Below are 22,040 nucleotides of genomic sequence, written 5' to 3' on the forward strand. Positions count from 1 at the left end.
CCCTAATTTTATGTTCAAATTAGTTTTACTCTCCCCACATTCTATATTGATTAAAGTCTAGATTTTTCTTTTTTGTTGTGGTAAAATAAATTTCCCATCTTAACTATTTTTTTTTAAAGATTTTATTTTATTTATTTGACAGAGACACAGTGAGAGAGGGAACACAAGCAGGGGAGTGGGAGAGGGAGAAACAGGCCTCTCACTGGCCAGGGAGCCCGATGCGGGTCTCAATGCGGGGCTTGATCCCAGGACCCTGAGATCATGACCAGAGCCGAAGGCAGAGGCTTAACCCACTGAGCCACCCAAGTGCCCCCATCTTAACTATTTTTAAGTGCACAGTTCAGTGACATTAAATACATGTACATTGTTGAGCAACAGTTACCACCATTCATCCCTATAATTTTTCTTTCTGTAAAGCTGAAACTCTGTACATGTTGAACAAGAACTCCCCATTCTTCCCTCCCTGCCACTCCCTGGCACCCACCATTATGCCTTAGGTCTTCATGATTTTGATTATTCTAAGTACCTCCTGTAAGTGGAACCATATAGTATTTGTCATTTGGGAGTGGCGTATGTCCCTCCCTTTTGCATCATGTCCTCAAGGTTCATCCATGTTGTAGCATTTGTCGGAATTTTCTTCCTTTTTAAGTCTGAATAATAATCTGTTATCATACATATGCCATATTTCTTATTCATTCATACATTGATTGGATGATTGGAGACTTGGTTGTTTCCACGTTTTAGCAGTGCCATAAACACAAGTGTACAAATCTCTTCATGTCTGTGCTTTCAGTTCTTTCAGGTATGTACCAAAAGAGGTAATTGCTGGATCACATGGTAGTTCTGTTTTTAATTTTTTGAGGAATCACTATTGTTTTCCACAGTAGCTATACCATTTACATTCCCACCAAGAGTGCACAAGTGTTCCAGTTCCTCCACACCCTCACACACACTTTTTTTTTTTTAAATAGTGCCATCCTAATGGGCATGAAGTGTTATCTTAGTTTTGATTTGCATGCATTTCCCTCGTGATTTGAGAGGTTTAGCACCTTTTCATGTGCTTATGGCCTAGTTGTGTATCTTCTTTGGAGAAACATCTACTCAAATTCCTTTGTACATTTTTTAATCAGATTGTTTTTTGTATATATTGCTGAATTTTTGGAGTTCTCTGTAAATTCTAGGTGTTAATCCCTCATCTGATATGTGATTTACGAATACTTTCTCCTGTTCTGTGGGATGCCTTTTTCCTCTGGAGAGTGCCTTTTGATGTACAAAAGTTTAAAAATTTTTTTTTAAACTTTTTTTTTTTTTTAAAGATTTTATTTATTTGTCAGAGAGAGAGAGAGGGAGCGAGAGTGAGCACAGGCAGACAGAGTGGCAGGCAGAGACAGAGGGAGAAGCAGGCTCCCTGCTGAGCAAGGAGCCCAATGTGGGACTCGATCCCAGGACGCTGGGATCATGACCTGAGCCGAAGGCAGCTGCTTAACCAACTGAGCCACCCAGGCATCCCATAAAGTTTAAACTTTTTTTAAAAACCTGATTTGCCTATTTTTTTATTTGTTACTTGTGCCTTTGGTGTTGTTGCCAAGAAAACATTGTCAAATCCAGTGTCATGAAGCTTTTGTCCTGTGTTTTCTTCTAAGGTCTTACATTTAGGTCCTTGATTCATTTTTAGTTAATTTTTCTCTATGGTTTTAGTTAAATATCCAACTATATCTGCATGTGTGTGTCCAGTTTTCTCAGCACCATTAGTAGAAAAGACTGCCCTTTCCCCACTGAATAGTCTTGGCATTTGATCGTGTGCGTAAGAATTTATTTCTGGGATTTCTATCCGGCTTCATTAGTTTATATATCTGTCTTTATGCCAATACCACACTGTTTAGGATACTGTAGTTTTAGATTGGGTTTTGAAATCAGGAAGTGTGAGTCTTCCAGTTTCGTTCTTTTTTTTTTTTCCTTTAAGATGCTTTGGTTATTCAGGGACACTTGAGATTCCATATGAATTTTAGGATGGGTTTTTCTTTATGTATTTTGGATATTAATCCCTTATCAGACATGATTTTCAAATATTCTCCCATTTGGTAGGTAACTTTTTCATCTCGTTGATAGTTAAAATGTTTTTAGTAATGTATTCCTATGTGTGTATTTTAGCTTTTGTTGCCTTTGCTTTTGGTGTTGGGTTTTTCTATTTCTGCAACACTGTTATTAGGATTTTGATATGTGTTGCACTGAATCTGCAGTTTGCTTTGGGTTGTATTGACATTTTAACAGTATTAAGTTCTCCAATCCTTGTAATGTACATGAGATGTATTACCATTTATTTATGTTGTCTTTAACTTATTTTGTTTCTTAGTTATTTTCTTAGTTTTCATTGCACAAGTCTTTCATTTCTTTGGTTCATTTAGTTCCTGAGTATTCATTCTGATGCTTTTCTAGATGGAATAGTTTTTGTAATTTCCTTTTTAGAGTGTTCATTGTGTATAGAAGTGCAACTGATTGTTTTATGTTGACTTTGTATCCTGATACTTAGCTGAATTTATTTATTCTAAGGGAAGTTTTTTGTGGACTCTTTGGGGTTTCAACATATAATCATATCATTTACAAACAGAGATAATTATACTTCTTTTCCAATTTGGATGCCTTTTATTTCTTTTCCTTGACTAACTATTCTTGCTAGAACTTCCATTATGTTGAATCAAAGTGGTAAAAGTGGGCATCCTTATTTTTTTTTCCTTATCTTCAAGGAAAAGCTTTTAGTGTCCCACCATTGAGTATTATGTTTGCTATGTTTTTTTTATATAAAGCTTTTATTATGTGAAGTATATTTCCTTTTATTTCTATTTTGCTGAGTGATTTTTATCATGAAATTATGTTGTGAGATACTTCTCCACATCAAGTGAAATCGTCATGTGGTCATGTGGGTTTTTTTTTTCTTTCTTTCATTTTATTGATGTGGCATATAGATTTTTTGTACATTGAGCTATCCTTACATTTCAGGAACAAATCATATTTGGCCACAGTGTGTAATCCTTTCAGTGCAATGTGGAGTTGTGTTTGCTAGTATTTTGTTGAATGTTTTTGTTCAGTTTTTATTTTTGGATCATTCTTCATAAAGGATGTTGGTCTGCAGTTTGCTTGTAGTGTCTTTGGTATCAGGATTATGCCGCTTTCATAGAATGAGTTGAGAAGTATTCCCTAGGGGCTCTTTAGTTTTTGGGGAAAGTTTGAGAAGGGTTGCTATTAGCTCTTCTTTAAATGTCTGATAGAGTCCAACTGTGAAGCCATAAGTTTCAGGCCTTTTCTTTATTGGAAGATTTTTAGTTGTTGATTCAGATTGTCTATTTCTTTGTGATTCAGTCTTGGTAAGTTTTGTGTTTCTAGGAATTCACCTGTTTCATTTAGATTTTTCAATTTTTTTGATGTATAGTTCATAGTACTGTTTCACAATCCTTTTTGTTTCTGTAGGGTAGGTAGTACTTGCCCCACATTTGTCATTGATTTTAATAATTGGATCTTCTCTCTTATAGTTCATTTGCCAAAGATTTGTCCATTTTGTTGATCTTTTCAAAGAACCAACTTATAGTTTTATTGATTTTTTTTTTCTTTTTTTGGTCTCTTATGTTGTTTATCTCTGCTCTTACTTCCCTTCTAGCTTTGGGCTTAGTTTTTTGCTCTTTTAGCTTATTACCTTGTAAAGTTAGGTTGTTGATTTGAGATTTGTGTTTTGATGAAAGCATTTATAGCTATAAATTTCCTTCTTACCACTTTTGTTGTGTTCCACAGTTTGGGTATGTTGTTCTTTCATTTTCATTTGTCTCTAATTATTTCCTATCTTCCTTTGTGCTTTCTACTTTGGTCCATTGGTTGTTTAAAATATGTTGTTTAAAAAAATGTTTGATTTCTACAGTTTTGTGGATTTTCCAGTTTTATTTTTATTATTGACTTCTAGCGCCATCTGTGGTAGTCAGAAAAGATACTTCATGTGATATATATCTTTTTTAATCTATTGAGGCTTGATTTGTGGTCTAACATACAGTCTATCCAAGAAAATGTCCTATGTGCACCTGAGGAGAGTGTGTATTCATTGTTGTTGGGTAAAATTTTCTGTGTATGTCAGATCTGACTGGTTGACATGTTAAGTCTTGTAGTTCCTTCTTTAAATATCTCCTTTTTGGTTTTTCGATCCATTATTGTGAACGGGATATTGAAGTATTGAACTCTTGTAGACTTTTTCTCCTATTCTATCTGTATTTGCTTCATAAATTTGTATGGGTCTGTCACTAGGTATGTAAATATTTATAATTTTTCTATTTTGATGTATGAACCTTATAATTGAGCATTCTTTCTTAGTCTCTTGTAACCTTTTTTGGTTTAAATCTGTCTGGTGTTAGTATATCTACTCTGCTCTCTTTTGGTTTTTATTTGCATAGAATACATCTTTCTGTCAGTTTACTTTTTTTTTTTAAATATTTTATTTTATTTATTTGACAGAGATCACAAGTAGGCAGAGAGGCAGGCAGAGAGAAGGGTGGGGAGAAGCAGGCTCCCCGCCAGAGAGCCTGATGTGGGGCTCAATCCCAGAACCTTGGGATCATGACCCTGAGCCAAAGGCAGAGGTGTGGTTTTTTGGTTTTTTTTTTTTTTTTTTTTTTTTTGTCAGAATGAGCACAGGCCGACAGAGTGGCAGGCAGAGGCAGAGGGAGAAGCAGGCTTCCTGCTGACCAAGGAGCCCGATATGGGACTCGATCCCAGGATGCTGGGATCATGACCTGAGTGGAAGGCAGCTTCTTAACCAACTGAGCCACCCAGGCATCCCCGAAGTCAGAGGTTTAACTCACTGAGCCACCCAGGTACCCTCTGTCAGTTCACTTTCAACCTGTCTTTGTGTCTTGAGTCTTTTGTAGACATCATGTGGGTGGGTCATGTGTTTTTATCCATTCTGCCAGCCTCTCTCTCTCTCTGTCTCTCTTTTAAGTATGCTCCATGTCCAGTGTGAAGCCCAGCACAGGCCTTGAACTCACAACCCTACTATCAAGACCTGAGCTGAGATCAAGAGTTGGACACCTAGCTGACTGAGCCACCCAGGCACCCCTAATCTCTGTCTTTTGATTGGAGAGTTTAATCCATTTACATTTAACTACTTATAAGGAGGTACTTCTGTCATTGTGTTGTTTTCTATATGTCTTACAGCTCTTTTTTTTTTTTTGCTTCTCATTTCTTATATTAATGTCTTCTTTTATGTTGATTTTTTTTTTTTTTTTTTTTTGGTAGTGAGACCTTTAAATCCCTTTCCTTTTTCCTTTTTGTGTATCCTGTAGTTTTTTTCTTTGTGGTTCCTATGCCATGGTTACATTTGACATCATAAATTTATAACACTCTAATTTGGATTTATACTAGCTTAATTTCAGTAACATACAAAACCTTTGCTCTTTTACAAGTCTCTACTCACCCCTTTCAGTTGTTGTGACAAGATTAATCTTAATGTAGAAAACAAAATATCAAATTACAAACCAAAGTTATAGTCATACTAATTTTCACAGTAATTATTCTGTTTCTTTAAATGCAGTAATCTTTGAAAGCACATGGAAAGAAGTTATAGACCATTATTACAATGATACCTGCTTTTTAAAAATTTCAGTATCATTAACTTACAGTATTATAGTAGTTTCAGGTGTACAATATAGTAATTTAACACTTCCATACATTACTCAGAGCTCATGATAAGTGTGGTATTAATCCATTTTTTTTTACTTTTTAAAAAAATAACAATGTGGGGCGCCTGGGTGGCTCAGTGGGTTAAGCCGCTGCCTTCGGCTCAGGTCATGATCTCAGGGTCCTGGGATCGAGTCCTGCATCGGGCTCTCTGCTCAGCAGGGGGCCTGCTTCCCTCTCTCTCTCTCTGCCTGCCTCTCCGACTACTTGTGATTTCTCTCTGTCAAATAAATAAATAAAATCTTAAAAAAAAAATAAAAAAATAACATAATGTATTATTTGTTTCAGGAGTACAGGTCTGTGATTCATCAGTCTTACACAATTCATAGTGCTCACAATAGCACATACCCTTCCCAATGTCCATTATTTAATCCACTTTTATCTATTCTATTTTCCCACCTACCTCCCATTGGGCAACCACCAGTATATTCTGTGATGAAATGTCTGTTTTCTTTTCATTGTTTCTTAAATTCCACATATGAGTGGAATCATAGAGATTTGTCTTTCTCTGACTTCTTTTGCTAAGCATTATATCCTCTAGTTCCATCCATGTCATTGAAAATGACAAGATTTCATTCTTTTTTATGGCTGAGTAGTATTCCATTGCAATGACACCTGCTTTTGTAATTGCCCACGTGATTACTCTTGTGGAGACGTTCATTTCTCCATGTAGCTCCGGGTTACAGTTGAGTGTCCTTTCATTTCATTATGCAGAACATCCTGGGGCCTGTTTGCAGGTCTACCTAATGGCCACGAACTTCCTCAGCTTTTGTTTGTCCTAATTTCTTCCTCACATTTGAAGGGCAGTGTTTGTGGGTATAGGATTTTTAGTATTTTTTTTTTTTTCTTTTTAGCACTTTGAACATATGGGCCCATAGTTTTCTGGCCTCAAAAATTTTTGATGAGACTCTGTTGACTGTCTTACTGAGCATCCTTGAATATGGTGATTGGCTTCTCCCTGCTGCTTTTAAGATTCTCTTTGTCTTTTCATTCTTTCTTTTTTTTTTTTTTAAAGGTTTTATTTATTTATTTGAGAGAGAGACATTGAGAGAGAGCATGAGAGGGGAGAAGATCAGAGGGAGCAGACTCCCCATGGAGCAGGGAGCCTGATACGGGACTTGATCCCAGGACTCTGGGATCATGACCTGAGCTGAAGGCAGTCGCTTAACCAACTGAGCCACCCAGGTGCCCCCCCCCTTTTTTAAAGATGTTATTTATTTATTTGACAGAGAGAGAGAGATCACAAGTAGGCAGAGAGGCAGGCAGGGGGAGAGGGGGAAGCAGGTTCTCCCTGCTGAGTAGAGAGCCTGATGCAGAGCTCCAACCCAGGACCCTGAGATCATGAACTGAGCTGAAGGCAGAGACTTAATTCATTGAGCTACTCAGGCACCCCTCTTTTTTCTTTTTTTTTTTTTTTTTAAGATTTTATGTATTTATTTGACAGATAACATAGGGAGAAGTAGGCTCCCTGATGTGGGGCTCGATTCCAGGACCCTGGGATCATGACCCGAGCCAAGGCAGATGCCAAACCAACTCAGCCACCCAGGAGTCCCTCTCTTTGTCTTTTGAAAATATGATTATACTGTACCTCAGTGTGGTCTTTGAATTCATCCGACTTGGATTATTTTGTGCTGCTTCAGGGTTCATGCTCATTTTCACCCTATTTTAGAAATTTTAAGCCATTATTTCTTCAGGTACGCTCTCTGCCACGTTTTTCTGGAGGCTCCCAGGATGCATATATTAGTCTTCCTGATGGTATCCCACATCTGTCCCCAAGGAGCTGTTCTGTAAAATCTTTTTTTTTTTTTAAAGATTTTATTTATTTATTTGACAGAGACAGTAGGGAGAGAGACAAGTTGGGGGGGGCAGGCTCCCTGCTGAGCAGAGAGCCCGATGTGGGGCTGGATCCCAGGAGCGTGGGATTGTGACCTGAACTGTAGGCAGTGGCTTTAACCCACTGAGCCACCCAGGCTCCCCTCTCCCAAGTCTTTTTTATTACTTTCTTTGGCCTTGATCATTTCCATTTTCCATTGTCCTGTCTTAAAGTTCACTGATTCTTTCTTCTGCCTGCTTTTTTTTTTCTTCTTTGTAGGTTTTCTGTTTCTTTATTAACATTTCCATTTTGTTCACACGTTGTTTTATTGACTTAATCCACATCTTTCTTTTATTACTTTATCATATTTAAAACCACTCTTTATCTTCCAGGGTCTTTTCCGGGACAGTCTTACTGATTTCTTTTCCTTTGAATAGGCCATACTTGTTTCTTTGTGTGCCTTTAGATTGGTTTATTGAACACTGGATTATAAGGTAACTCTGGACAACAGATTCTTTGCCTTTCCCAGCATTTTCTTTTGTTTTTTGTTTTTTTTTTTTTTCTTGTTAATGTTCTTGCTGAGCTTTGTTTCATTTTTTGGCTTTAGGTTTGTGTTTTTTTTTTATTTTCTGTTTGTTTGTTTTTGTTTTTTGGTTGTTGTAGACAGTCTGTGTTGAGGATCAGCCTGAGGCATGTTTATACTTAGGTGTTTTCTCAGGTCTTTCCTGAGCCTTTACCTGAGCATGTACAGACACTTTGTAATTTTTTACAGATAGATGGTTATCTTACAGTGTCCTAGCCATTGCCTGACTCCTGTAGGGAGAAAAAGTGGGAAATGAAGGGGGGAACATGGCACCTACTGTTCGAATGCCCTGGAAGCTATTTCACTTGGAGGGAGAGGGGCTAGGTCTTGCAGTGCTGGGGGAGGAGCAGCAGCAGTGTCTGTCTGTTTTTGTGTTGGCTCCCCTGTGATCAGTGTTCAGAGCACATATCCCCAATATTTGGATGATTAGGTCTTTTTTACCCACCTTAACTTCTCCAGACCATATGCAGACTGCTCCAGGAACATGTGCACAGATACATAGCTGGTCCTGGGGTGAGTGTAGCTGCGGCTGAGCTGGAAACTGAAATTGACCAAAATTGATGCAGCCTATCCTCAAGTTTTAAGCCTTCATCGGATCCCAGAGTTCTGAAATAGCTACATAGGGGCCTGGGTGGCTCATTCAGTTACACGGATGACTTTTGGTTTTGGCTCAGGTCACAATCTGAGGGTGGTGAGATCAAGCTCCACATTTGGCTCTGGGCTGGGTGTGGAGCCTGCTTAAGATTCTCTCCCTCTCTGTGCCCACTCTCCCAGCTCATGCATGTACTTTCTCTCTCAAAAAAAAAATTTTTTTTTTAAATAGTTACATCATATTGATTGTGCTAGCTTAATTGCTGGTGCTTTCTATACCTCCATCTTCTGAAAATCCTCTTAGCATCTAGGGTTTTAGTTTTGTATGTTTATACATCATCACTTATTTTGGCTTTATTTTTACTGGTTTTTTAGATTACTTGTTGGTATTGTTGTTTTTTCATTTTTGAACCAGTTTCCTTGACTTTTCATATCATGCAGTGTAGCACACATGTATAGGATATTGCTAAAACCATTGTTTTACTCTAATTAAAGTATATAGTAAACACCCACATAGCCTTTAGCTAGGTCAAGAAATAGAACATTTGACACCTAGGTGGCTCAGTTGGTTAAGCAGTGGCTCTCAATTTCAGTTTGGGTCATGATCTCAGGGTCTTGGGATTGAGCCCTGTGTCAGGCTCTGCTCAGCAGGAAGTCTGTTCTTCTTCTTTTTTAAAAGATTTTATTTATTTATTTGATAGAGATCACAAGTAGGCAGAGAGGCAGGCAGAGAGAGAGGAAGAAGCAGGTTCCCTGCTGAGCAGAGAGCCCGATGCAGGGCTCAGTCCCAGGACTCTGGTATCATGACCTGAACCGAAGGCAAAGACTTAACCCACTGAGCCACCCAGGCACCCAGAAGTCTGTTCTTCTTGAGGACTCTCCCTCTGCCTCTTCCCTTGCTTGCTTGAATGCACTCTCTCTCTAAAATAAATAAATTTTTAAAAAACAGAACATCATCAATGCTCTGGAAGTTCCCCATGTTTCTTTAATGATCATTTCTCCATCTTCAGATAGAACCATTGTCTTCCTGTGGTTTTTCTCTAGTATTTCATCCCCATGCTTATATCCCTAAAAAGTATTTACATTTTGAACTTTATTCCATACTGTATTCTTTTATGACTGCTTTGTTTTTGAAACTGATCTGTGTTGCATGCAACTGTAGTTAAAATTGATGGATATATTTAGCATTATAAAATATTTCATAACTTATTGATTCTAATGTTTAACTTTTGGGCTGTTGCTAGTTTTTGACTGTTAAATAGTGGTGTCATGAACGTTTTTGTGGGTCAGTCCTGGTACACAAATTCTCTAACATCTAGGAATGAGTATCTTCAAAATCAATACATAATCCTTAGCCTTTCCCAAAGAGGTTGTACCCGTTTATTTCCCCACCAGAGAGAATATATCTACGCCGAAGTCCTCACACCCTAACCAGCTGTTGACATGTCACTCTTTTCCATGGAGCTGTTCTTATGCAGTGTAATACCTCAGGTGGTTTTAACTTTTGTATTTTCCTGATGTCACTGCAGTTCAGCATTTTTAGGTCTTTATTGGTGATTTTAAATATTCTGCAACAAGTTTGCATGGGTTTTTGTGCCTTTTTCCTGTTGGGAGAATCAGACTTGTAGGGCATTCTTTATTGTGGAGCGGAGTCCTTTGTCAGATCTATGCACTGCTAATATCTCCAACTTACTGGCTTTTTAGTCTTTTGATGAACATGAGCTCTTTTTAAGATGAGCATGATGAACATGAGCTCTTCTTTTTTCATTTTAAGATAGTTCCAATTTATTGAGCTTTTTCTGTACTGTCAGCATTTTAATGCTGTATTTAAGAAATCTTTTTTTGAGGAAATGGTATTTTTTGTGTTCTCTTTGAGGAGCTGTCTTGGTTTTTTTTTTTTTTTTTTTTTTTAGATAATATCAAACAATTATAAATTTTTTACTTAATTGTTTGCTAGCACCTAGAAAGAATAGCTCTGTGTATATTGATAATATATTCAGTGACCTTGCTGAATTTACTTAAAAATACTAGTTGTTTTAGAGTCCTGTGGATTTCCTACATACACAGTTGTCTGCAAATTATGAATGTTTTGTTCTTTCTTTCCAGTCCTTCTACTTTTTTTCCAGTAACTTACATCAGTGCTTTAGATTACACAGAAGAGCATTGAATAGAAATGACACAGAAGAGCATTGAATAGAAATGACAATAACAAGCCTATATGTGTTATTGCTAGTTTTGTGGAAGGGGTTACAGGAATGGAAATCTTGAGCATTTCATTAATTGTTTCAGCTGAAATTTTGGAGATTTTTTTTTATCTGATTAAGGAAATTTCTTCTCAGAGTTGGTGGAATGTGTGTGTTTTAAATCATGAATGGGTCTTTTTTTCTTTTTTTGAAGATTTTATTTATTTAACAGAGAGATCACAAGTATGCAGAGAGGCAGGCAGAGAGAGAGGGGGGAAAGCAGGCTACCTGTTGAGCAGAGAGCCCGATGCGGGACTCGATCCCAGGACCCTGAGATCATGACCTGAGCCGAAGGCAGAGGCTTTAACCCACTGAGCCACCCAGGCGCCCCCATGAATGAATCTTAAATTTAGTTTTCATTGGTATTTATTTGGCTTTTTTCACTTATCATACAAACATGAGAACATTCAGGAAAGAATACCAAATTAAAACCAACTTGACCTTCCCAGAATAAACCCAGTTTGGTCGTAATATATTTTATTTAGTATATTGCTGAATTTGGTTTTCAAATGTTTTCTTTGTGATTTTTGTATCCATGCAGGTAAGAGATTAGGTTGTAGTTTTCTTTCCTTAAAATATCCTTGGTAACAAGGTTATGCTAGCCTTTTGAAACAAACTGGGAATTATTTTTTCCCTTTTCTTTGGAAGAGCTTATATAAAATTTATAGTGTGCCTGCTTAAATTTTGGCATAATTTTGTGGTTAATCCACCTGAGCCTGGAGTGTTTGTATTGTTTTTTGAGGAAAGGGTCTAAATTATGGATTCAGTTTAATAGAGACAGAATTATTCATACTTTGTTTCTTCTTTTGAGTTTTTCTAGGAATTTCTCCCAGTTCCATTGAAAAATTAAAATTCATTGGCATAAACTTATGTATAGTAGCCTTTTAATGTTTTAGAATTATCAATATTTTTTCTTTTTTTATTGAGATGCAGTTGATGTACAGCATACTAATTTCAGGCATACAACATAATGGTTTGGTTTTGTGTTTGAACATACTGCAAAATGTACGCTAGATCATTTAAGTCTAGTTAATCTCCATTACCATACATAAAGAATTTTTTTCTAGTGAAGAGAATTTTTAAGATTTACTTAGCAACTTTCAAATATGCAGTATAGTATTAATGTAGTCACCATGCTGTATATTACATCCCCATGACTTATTTATTTTATACCTGGAAGTTGGTACCTTTGGACTCCCTTCTTTTAACCCCCCTCTGCTGCCACTGGCAACCACTGCTCTGTTCTCTGAATTTATTTTGTTTTTATTTCGTAGATTTCATATATAAGTGAGATCACATGGTATTTGTCTTTCTCTGTCTGACTTACTTAGCATAATGCCCTCACATTCCGTCCAGATTATTGCAAATAGCAAGATTTCAGTACTTTTTTATGGCTTAATGATATTCTGTTACATTTGTGTAGCCTGTTTTCTTTATCCCTTCATTCGTGGACACTTAGATTGTTTCCATATCTTGACTACTGTAAATAGTTCTGTAGTGAACATTGGACTGCATATATCTTTTTGAGTTAGTTTTGAGTTAGTTTTCCTTTTCTTCAGATAAATATCCATAAGTGGAATTGCTGGGTCATATGGTATTTCTGTTTTTAATTTTTTTTAGGAACTTTCATACCATTTTCCATAGTGACTATATGAGTTTGCATTCCCACCAACGGTACAAGTGTTCCCTTTTCTTCACATCCTCATTAGTGATTGTTACATCTTGTTTTTTTGTTGTTGTTTTTTTTTTGTTTTGTTTTTTTATAATAGCCATTCTAACTGCTGTGGGGTTAGAATGGGGTTAGATAATCTGATTGTGGTTTTGATTCATGTTTTTCAATAACTTAGTAGTAGTTGAGTATCTTTTCATGATCTGTTGGCCATCTGTCTTTTTTTCTTTTTTTTCCTCCCAAAAAATACTTGTTCAGATCCTCTGCCTGGATTTGTTTGTTTTAAGATTATTTATTTATTTATTTGACAGAGAGAGAGAGAGAGAGATCACAAGTAGGCAGAGAGGCAGGGAGAGAGGGAGGAGGAAGCAGGCTCCCCTCCAAGCAGAGCCCAATGTGGGCCTCGATCCCATGACTCTGAGTTCATGACCTGAGCTGAAGGCAGAGGCTTAATCCACTGAGCCACGCAGGCACCCCTCCTCTGCCTGTTTTAATTGGATTATTTAGTTTTTTGCTGTTGAGTTGTATGAGTTCTTACATATTTTGGATATTAACTCCTTACAGATACATGATTTTTAAATATTTTCTCCCACTTAGTGGGTTTCCTTTTCATTTTGTTGATGATAGAATTCTTGACATTTCTTGACATTGGTAATTTGTGCTTCTTATTTCTTTTTTAGGTCAATTAATTTTTTAAAAAAGATGAACTTGTGACTTTGAATATTCCCCCCCACTCTCTAATACTTTGTTTTATGTCATCAATTTTTTTCTTTCTGATAGTTTATTTAGTTTAATTTACAGTTCTTTTTCTAACTTCTCAAAATAGAAGTGTTTTGGTAGTATTTTTGGAGATAAAGTTTGTATATAATATGTCCATACTTAAAAGTTTCACAATTTAGTGGTTTCAGTATATTCATAAAATTCTGAAATCATCACCACTAATTCGAGAATCTTTTCATTTCCCAAAAAGAAAACAACCCTTAGTCATGACTCTCCTTTACTATTTCCCTGTTCTCTGGCAGTTACTAGTCTTTTGGTCCCTATAGATTTTTGCCTACCTTAGATATTTCATGTGAATGGAATGATGTAATATGTAGTCCTTTATGCTTGGCTTTCCTGACTTGGCATAGTATTTTCAACATGCTTCTGTATTTACCATGAATCAGTACATAATTCCTTTTTCTGGCTGAGTAATATTCCATTATATAGATATGTCATGTTTTCTTTATCCATTCATCAACTGGTGGATATTTGGCTTGTTTACATTTTTTTGGCTATTATGAATAATACTCTTAAGAATATTTACTATGGAAGTTATATACCTAGGAATTAATTTTTGGATCATATGGTATCTCAGTGTTTAACTTTTTGAGAAATTGCTTAACTGTTTTCCAAAGCAGCTGCAACCATTTTACATTGCCACCAGCAATGTATGAGGGTGATTTTTTAAAAAAGATTTTATTTATTTATTTGACAGGGAGAGAATCACATGTAGGCAGAGAGGCAGGCAGAGAGGGGAGGGGGAAGCAGGCTCCCCATTGAGCAGAGAGCCTGATGGGGGTCTCAATCCCAGGACCCTGAGATCATGACCTGAGCCAAAGGCAGAGGCCCAACCCACTGAGCCACCCAGCCGTCCTGAGGGTGATTTTTTCCCATATTCTTATCAGTACTTTTTATTTTTTATACTATAGCCAAACTAGTGGGTAGTAAATATGGTATTTCATTATGGTTTTAATTTCTGTAATGATAATTAATCTATTTAACCATGTATATTTTCTTTGGACAAATATCTCTTTAAATCCTTATTGTTCATCTAAAACTTAGGTAATTTTTTTTTTTTTTACTGTTGAACTTATGAGTTCTTTATGTATTCTACATGTTAGACCCTTATCAAATATGGTTTGCAGATATTTTGTACATTCTGTAAGTTGTCTTTTAGCTTTCTTGATAGTGTCTTCCCTCTATCGAGCACAGGGTTTTCTTGCTTCACTTATTACATTTAGAATGAAAAGATTCTTTTTTTTTTTAAGATTTTATTTATTTATTTGACAGACGGAGATCACAGAGAAGCAGGCAGAGAGAGAGGAGGAAGCAGGCTCCCCGCTGAGCAGAGAGCCCAATGTGGGGCTCCATCCCAGGACCCTAGGATCATGACCTGAGCCGAAGGCAGAGGCTTTATTTAACCCACTGAGCCACCCAGGTGCCCCCAAAAGATTAATTTTGAGTTGATTTTTGCATATGGTGTGAAGAATGGGTTTAAATTCATTTTTTGGCATGTAGATATTCACTTGTCCAAGAACTATTTGATGAAAAGAGTATTGTATCCTCTTTGAATGGGCTTAGCATCCATATAGAGAATCAGTTGACCATAAATGTAAGCATTTATTTCTGAACTCTCAGTTCTGTTCCATTGATTTATGTCCATCCTTTAGCCCGTACCACACAGTCTTCATTATTGTAGCTTTGTGTAGTAAGCTTTGAAATCAAGGATTGTGAGTCTTCCAACACAAATTGTTCTGGGTATTCATGGTTACTTGCAATTCCATCTGAATTTTAAGATTGGCTTGTCAGTTTACGCAAAGAAGACAGCTGGGCTCTTGAATTTGTAGATCAGTTTAGAAAGTATCAACATCTTAATATTAAGTCTTTCAATCCATGAACATGAGGTGTCTATTAGTTTCTTTCAAGAATGTTTTATATTTTTCTTTGTACAAGTCTTGTCCTGTATTTGTAAATATGTTTATTCTTTTTTGATTCTGTTGTAAATTGTTAATTTCATTTTCAGATTATTCGTTGCTAGTATGTAAAAATATCATTGATTTTTGTTTGTTGATCTTGTACTCTGCCACTTTACTGAAATCCTTTAGCCCTAATTGTTTTTTGTGTGTGTGTGTGGATTCCTTAGGATTTTTTTTTATGTCTAAGATCATGTCGTCTTTGAATAATATTAAACTTTTTCTTTTCAGTCTGATGTTTTCTATTTCTTTTTCCTGCCTAGTTTCACTGGCTAGAACCTCTGTACAGTTTTGAATAAAAGTGACAGGAGTAGACATTTTTGTCTTGTTCCAGCCTTATAGGGAAGCGTTCGGTCTTTGACCATTAAGTATGATGTTAGCTATGGAGTTTTGTAGAAGCTCTTTATCAGGTTGAGGTTATTCCCTTCTGTTGCTAGTTTATTGAATTTTATTTTATCATGAAAAGATGTTCAGTTTTGTCAAATAATTTTTATGTGTCAAGATAATCATGTGATTTTTGTTTTTTATTAATATAGTATATTTCACTGATTGAGTTTTATGTTAAACCAACCTTGCATTCTTGGAAAAAATCTCATTTGGTCATGGTGTGTACAGTTCTTTTCATACACTGTTGCATTTGGTTTGCTAATATTTTGTTGGGGATTTTTATTTATACTGATATGGTCAATAGGTCCTATGATTTTTCTTGTGATGTCTTTGTTTGCTTTTGGTATCAGGGCAGTATTGGCCTTATTACTGAGTTGTAAGGTGTTGTCTCTTGGGCATTTTTTTCGTAAGACTTTACAAAGAATTGGTATAATTTCTTTTTTTAAGCCTTTGGTAGAATTCACCAATGAAGCCATATGGTCATGGACTTTGTGGGAAGTTTTTTGTTTTTTTTTTAAGATTTTATTTATTTATTTGACAGAGAGAGATTACAAGCAGGCAGAGAGGCAGGCAGAGAGAGAGAGAGGAGGAAGCAGGCTCCCTGCTGAGCAGAGAGCCCGGCACGGGACTCGATCCCAGGACCCTGAGATCATGACCCAAGCCAAAGGCAGCAGCCCAACCCACTGAGCCACCCAGGTGCCCCATGTGGGAAGTTTTTGATCAGTAGTTCAGGTTCTTTCCTCATTATAGGTCTACTCAGATTGTTTCCTTTTGTGTCAGTTTTGGCAGTTTGTTTTTGTAGGAATTTGTTCATTTCTCTTAAGTCTTCTAACTGGTAGGCATACAGTTTTCCCCTTTTTATTTCTGTAAGGTTGGTAGTAGTGATGCCCACACTTTCATTTCTGATTTTAGTAATTTGAGTGTTTGATCTTTTTCATGGTCAGTCTGGCTCAAGATTTGTTAGTTTTGCAGATGTTTTCAAAGAACCAGCTTTGGGTATTGTTGATTTTTTTTTTTTTTAAGATTTATTTATTTGAGAGAAAGCACAAGCAGGAGGGGCAGAGAGGGAAAGAGAATCCCAAGCAAGCTCCCCACTGAGCAGGGAGCCCCATGTGGCACTGGATCTCAGAACCCTAAGACCATGACCTGAGCTGAAACTAAGAGCTGGATGCTCAACCAATTGTACCACTCTAGGGCCCCATTGAATTTTCTTTATAGTTTTTCTAGTCTTTTTTTCATTTATTTCTCCTTTAATCTTTTTTACTTTTTCTACTTTTTGTTTTTACTTTTATTCTGGTTCCTTAAGGCAGAATGCTTGGGTTATTGATTTAAGGTTGTCTTATTTATTTATTTATTCAACAGAAATCACAAGTAGACAGAGAGGCAGAGAGAGAGGGGGGAAGCAGTCTTCCTGCTGTGCAGAGAGCCCGATGCGGTGCCCTATCCCAGGACCCTGAGATCACAACCCAAGCCAAAGGCAGAGGCTTAACCCACTGAACCACCCAGGCACCCCTAAGGTTGTCTTTTTTTAATACAGCTGTAACTTGCCTCCCAGGTACTGCCTTCACTACATTCTATATCTTTTAGTATGTGATACTTTCATTCATTGCAAAGTATTTTTGGATTGTTGTATGATTTCTTCTTTGATCCATTGATTATGTTGCTTCATTTCCACATATTTGTGAATTTTCCAGTTTTCCTTCTGTATTAATTGCTAATGGCGTCATGGTCAGAGAACACAGTTTGTTTTCATTCTTTTCAAATTTACTTAGACTTATTTTGTGGCATTACATATGGTCTGGCTTGTAGAATATACAGTATGCACTTAAGATTGTGTATTCTGGGGACTCCTGGGTGGCTCAATTGGTTGACTGGCTGCCTTTGGCACAGGTCATGATCCCAGCATCCTGGGATCGAGTCCCACATCAGGCTCCTTGTTCAACAGGGAGCCTGCTTCTCCTCTGCCTCTGCCTGCCACTCTGCCTGTGCTCACTCTCTCTGACAAATAAGTAAATAAAATCTTAAAAAGAGATTGTGTATTCTGTGTTTGTTGGACAGAATGTCATATGGATGTCTTTAGTTCTTGTTGGCTTATAGTGTTCAAGTCTTCTGTTTTGTTGATCTTCTGTCTTCTTGTTCTGTCTATTATCGAAAGTGAAGTATTTATGTTTCCAACTATTGTTAAAATATGTTTTATCTCATCAGTTGTCTTTTAACTTCATATATTTTGGCTCTGTTCCTAGGTTCACTATGTTTATAATCATTATATCTGTTTCATGGAGACATTTTTTTCGAGGGAGGAGGGGCAGAGAGAAAAGGGGAAGAGACTTGTTTTTTTTTTTTGTTTTTTTTTTTGTTTTTTTTTTTTTTGCTTTACATGTATTTATTCATTATCTACAAAAAGCCTATGGGGCAGATGCCATTAGTGAATGATAGCCCTTTAGAAAGCCAGTTTTAAGATTGTGGGGGGAGGGTCAGAGTGGGAGAAGCTGTCTCCCTGAGGAGCAGGGAACCAAATATGGGGCTTGATTCCAGGACCCCAGGATTGTGACCTAAGTTAAGGTAGACATTCAACATACTGAGCCACCCAGGTGCCCCCAAGACTTTATAACAAGAGAAATGCTACACAGGAATAATCCATATTCCAAACCAGGTGGGAATTCTGGGTGTTTTAATTTGTTTTGACTAAATTCTGAGCCTTATCTTCATTGAAGATCTCTGTAATTCTTCTATCAAGAATATACCTAAAATTAAACCTTGCCTTGCCGAAAAGCAAAACAAGTCCCAGCAAGTACCACTTATCAGTAGGGATCTGGGGAGGGAGGATGTCAAGGGCCAGGGGATGCTGGTGGTGAGACACGGGAGCTGAGCCAGCCCTGGACTCTGCTGGGATTCTGGGGTTTTTTGGGTCTGAGTACTGTAAAAGGTAGTTCAGCAGGCCTAGAGCTAGGATCCTCTGAGGGCTGGGTCAAGCCCAAGAAGGCTAAACGTTGGGCAGGTGGAGTGGAAAAGTAAGCCTTCTGCTCTTCTGAGTAGCGCTCCTGTGGTATCACAGCATCCCGGTATGTCCAGTCACGCCAGTGGAAATTAAACCCTTCAAGCAAGGTGATTCGGTCAGCTCTTTTAGGTACACAGTCCAGAGGCTTTGTGGGTTGCAGATCTGGCACCTGTATTCCTGGCAGGAGCACCACTCCTCTGATGGCAAACCAGCCCCCATATCGGGGGTGTATACACACACCTGATATGTGCTGGTCCCCCCAGGGGTCAGCCTCCACATCCTTTCGTTGGTAGTAGTAAGCAGCCCCTGCCACATGAGCTGCAGTCTGGGCCAGAATCTTGGGGCGCCGATTGGGGTGTACCTCATAGTCAGCGATGACTTCGATTTGCAACTCTGGGAGGTTCTCTCTAACTCGGCCCAAGTGGTAGGCCACACATTGGTCCACAGGGTCAGTCAGTCGTTGGAGGTGGCAGCTCTGCAGGAACGGTTTGAGGGCCTGGTCAAACATGGCGGGTGTGCTGAGTACTAGGAAGGCCAGGGTAGGTCCTGGCAGGGTTAGGTGGAAGGCTGGAGGCAGGAGTGCATTATACCATGCCACCTGGAAGGGGTAAACCTCGAAGCCAAAAGGGCACAACGTGTCCTCGATCTTCTGCTTCAGTTCTGCGACCTGCGGCTCCATAGCTCACGCTCGAGACTTGTTTTTTTGTTTGTTTGTTTGTTTTTTTTTTTTTTTTAGGGGAAGAGACTCTTAAGCAGGCTCTGCCTTGGTGTGCCTAGCATGGGGCTTGATCTCACAAACCTGAGATCATGATCTGAGCCAATATCAAGAGGTGGTTGCTAAACCACCTGAGGCCCTTAGGTGCCTCACCAGAGACAATTTGTGTTTTAAGATTTATACTGTCTGATGTTAGTATAGCCTCTCCATCTCTCTTTTGATTACTGTTTTCAGGGTATATTTTCTTATATCTTTTTACTTTCAACCTTTTTGGGTCTTTGAATCTCAAGTGTGTCTTTTATATGGTGTTTATTTGGTTCATGGGTTTTAAAAATCCGTTTTGCCACTCTCTGGTTTTTAAGTTGGAGAGTTTAGTATATTTACATATAATGTAATTACTGGTAAGGTAGAATATATGTCACTTTATTATTTTACAATATTTCTTATGTCCTTTTTTTATTAATTTCTTTTCAGCATAACAGAATTCATTGTTTATGCACCACACCCAGTACTCCATGCCTTATGTGCCCTCCATAATACCTACCACCTGGTACCCCAACCTCCCACCCTCTTATGTCCTTTTTCTGTTTATTAGTTGCCTTCTTTTGTGTCAAGTGGATATTCTTTAGTGTACTACTTTAATTTCCTTGTCTTCTTTTACTATATTTTTTGAATTTGTTGATGGTTGCCCTAGAGATTACAAAAGTCAATTTAAAACAGTCTAGTTCAGATTAATAGCAATTTCATTTCAATATATACAAAAACTTGACTCCAGTATTGCAGCATTCCCTCCCTCTTTTGTACTGATAGTGTCATACAGGTTATATCTTCATACATTGTATGATCATTAACACAGATATATAATTACTGCTTTTACTCAGTGATGTTTTGATAAGATAGGAAAAAAATATAAATAGATATATTTGTAGTCTTTTTTTATTTACCTGTGTAATTTCTGTGGTGTGTTTGTTACTTTGTGTGGATTAAAGTAACTGTCCAGCATCCTTTCATTTTAGCCTGAAGGACTGAGTTCCATGTTTATGTAGGGCAGGTCTGCTAATGACAGATGGCACAGTTTTTGTTTAATTTGAGGATGTTTTAAATTCTAACATTTTTGAAGGATTGTTTTCTTGGCCATAGAATTCTTGGTTGAATTATTTCTTTCAACCAGATGAAAACCAGAGTGTTTCTTCTCCTTGCTTTCTGGTTTCCATGGGGTTGCTGATGAGAAATAGCACTGCCTTAATCTTAGTGAGGATCCCTTGTATATGGTTTGTAAGGAGTTGCTTTCGTCTTGTGTATTCCAGGATTCTCCATGCTTCTGGCTTTGACAGTTCGATTCTGATGTCTCAGTGAGACTTTCTTTGTATTTATTCTATTTAGACTTAATTACTGTGTTTCTTGGAGGTGTAGGTTGATGTTTTTAATTAGCTTTGGGAAGTTTTTTGTCATTTTTCTTTAGTCCGTCTTCCCCTTTTTTCTCTCCTTCTGGGACTTTTAATGTATGTGTATCAGTATGCTTGATTATATACCATAGGTATCCAAGACTCCCTTCACTTTACTTCATTATTTTTTCTTTCTCTTCCTCAAACTGGATAATCTTATTGTACCAGTCTCTTGGTTTGCTCATTCTTTCTTCTTTTTAAATTCTGAGATGCTGTACTGAATTTTTCATTTGTTTATTGTACCCTTCAGCCACAGAATTTCCAACAGGTTCCTTTTTATAATATTAACTCTTTTATTGTTTGGGGAGAGATGGTTCTCATATTTTAATCTCTTAGCTGTTTCTTTTTAATTATGTAAACATATTTAAAACCGCTGACCGATGTCTTTCTCTAGTGCTTGGAATGTCTAGTCTTTTTCAGGTAATTCTTTTGATTTCCTTTCTTCCCCTGTGAATGGACCATATTATCTTGCTTCTTTGCAGATTTTGTAAATCTTGTAAACATTTTGTTGAAAAGTGGATACTTAATATGACAAGTCTAGAAATCAGATTAGCCCTCTTTCCCAGGGCTGCTTGTTCTTTCTGTTGTTCAGTGGCTTTCCTCAACTACTTCTGTAGAATCTCTACTTAGTTATCCTATTGGTCAACTTATGACAGCAATGAGATTTCCTTACGTGCTTGGAACCAGTAAGTCTCCAGCCTTTGGTAAGGGGCTCAGCATATCTTCCAGGCTGAACCATATAGCTTATGACCCTGTAGTAGCCTTCACTTCGCTGCTTGTGCAGAGCCTTAACTTTGACCAGAAAGGAGCAAGTTCTCAGGGCCTTCTTAGGTCTTAGCATGTATGTGGCCCTCTAAATGCCCAGAACTATATTGAACTTTTAAAATCCCGCTATAGATATCTCATTCCCTAGTATTTCCTTGTAAGCATTTTTTGGCAGTCTGTTGTTGCACAAATTATTATTTACCACTTGAGGCACCAGATGCTTAACAGTTGCCTTTGATTGTTGAACAAACTTCCCCTGGAGTAAGACTATTAATATTAGGTGAGATCCAGAGCCGGTAAAGCAAAGCTAGCCTTAATAAAAACAGGAACTTTCAGGGAACCACTAGAAAGGTCAAGTAATGACAGTCTCAAAGGATGGGATTT

General features: G+C 37.5%; 2 protein-coding genes across 9 annotated transcripts in view; one reads left to right on the top strand and one right to left on the bottom strand.

Annotated features, from left to right (window-relative positions):
• CPEB1 (cytoplasmic polyadenylation element binding protein 1) overlaps positions 1–22,040 on the top strand; it is a 98,368-nt gene that overhangs the window by 26,654 nt on the left and 49,674 nt on the right. The gene's annotated exons all lie outside the window — the stretch shown is intronic.
• LOC131835548 (cyanocobalamin reductase / alkylcobalamin dealkylase-like) lies at positions 18,091–19,414 on the bottom strand. The gene has a single exon (XM_059179912.1). It carries the CDS (start codon positions 19,408–19,410, stop codon positions 18,562–18,564), a length of 849 nt encoding a protein of 282 aa, XP_059035895.1. The 5' UTR covers positions 19,411–19,414; the 3' UTR covers positions 18,091–18,561.

This window comes from Mustela lutreola, chromosome 7 (assembly GCF_030435805.1).
Source record: "Mustela lutreola isolate mMusLut2 chromosome 7, mMusLut2.pri, whole genome shotgun sequence".
Lineage (NCBI taxonomy): Eukaryota > Metazoa > Chordata > Mammalia > Carnivora > Mustelidae > Mustela > Mustela lutreola.

What these genes read in the sequence shown, in the direction of transcription:
- LOC131835548 (XM_059179912.1), bottom strand. Translation starts at nt 19,410, where the DNA reads ATGGAGCCGCAGGTCGCAGAACTGAAGCAGAAGATCGAGGACACGTTG.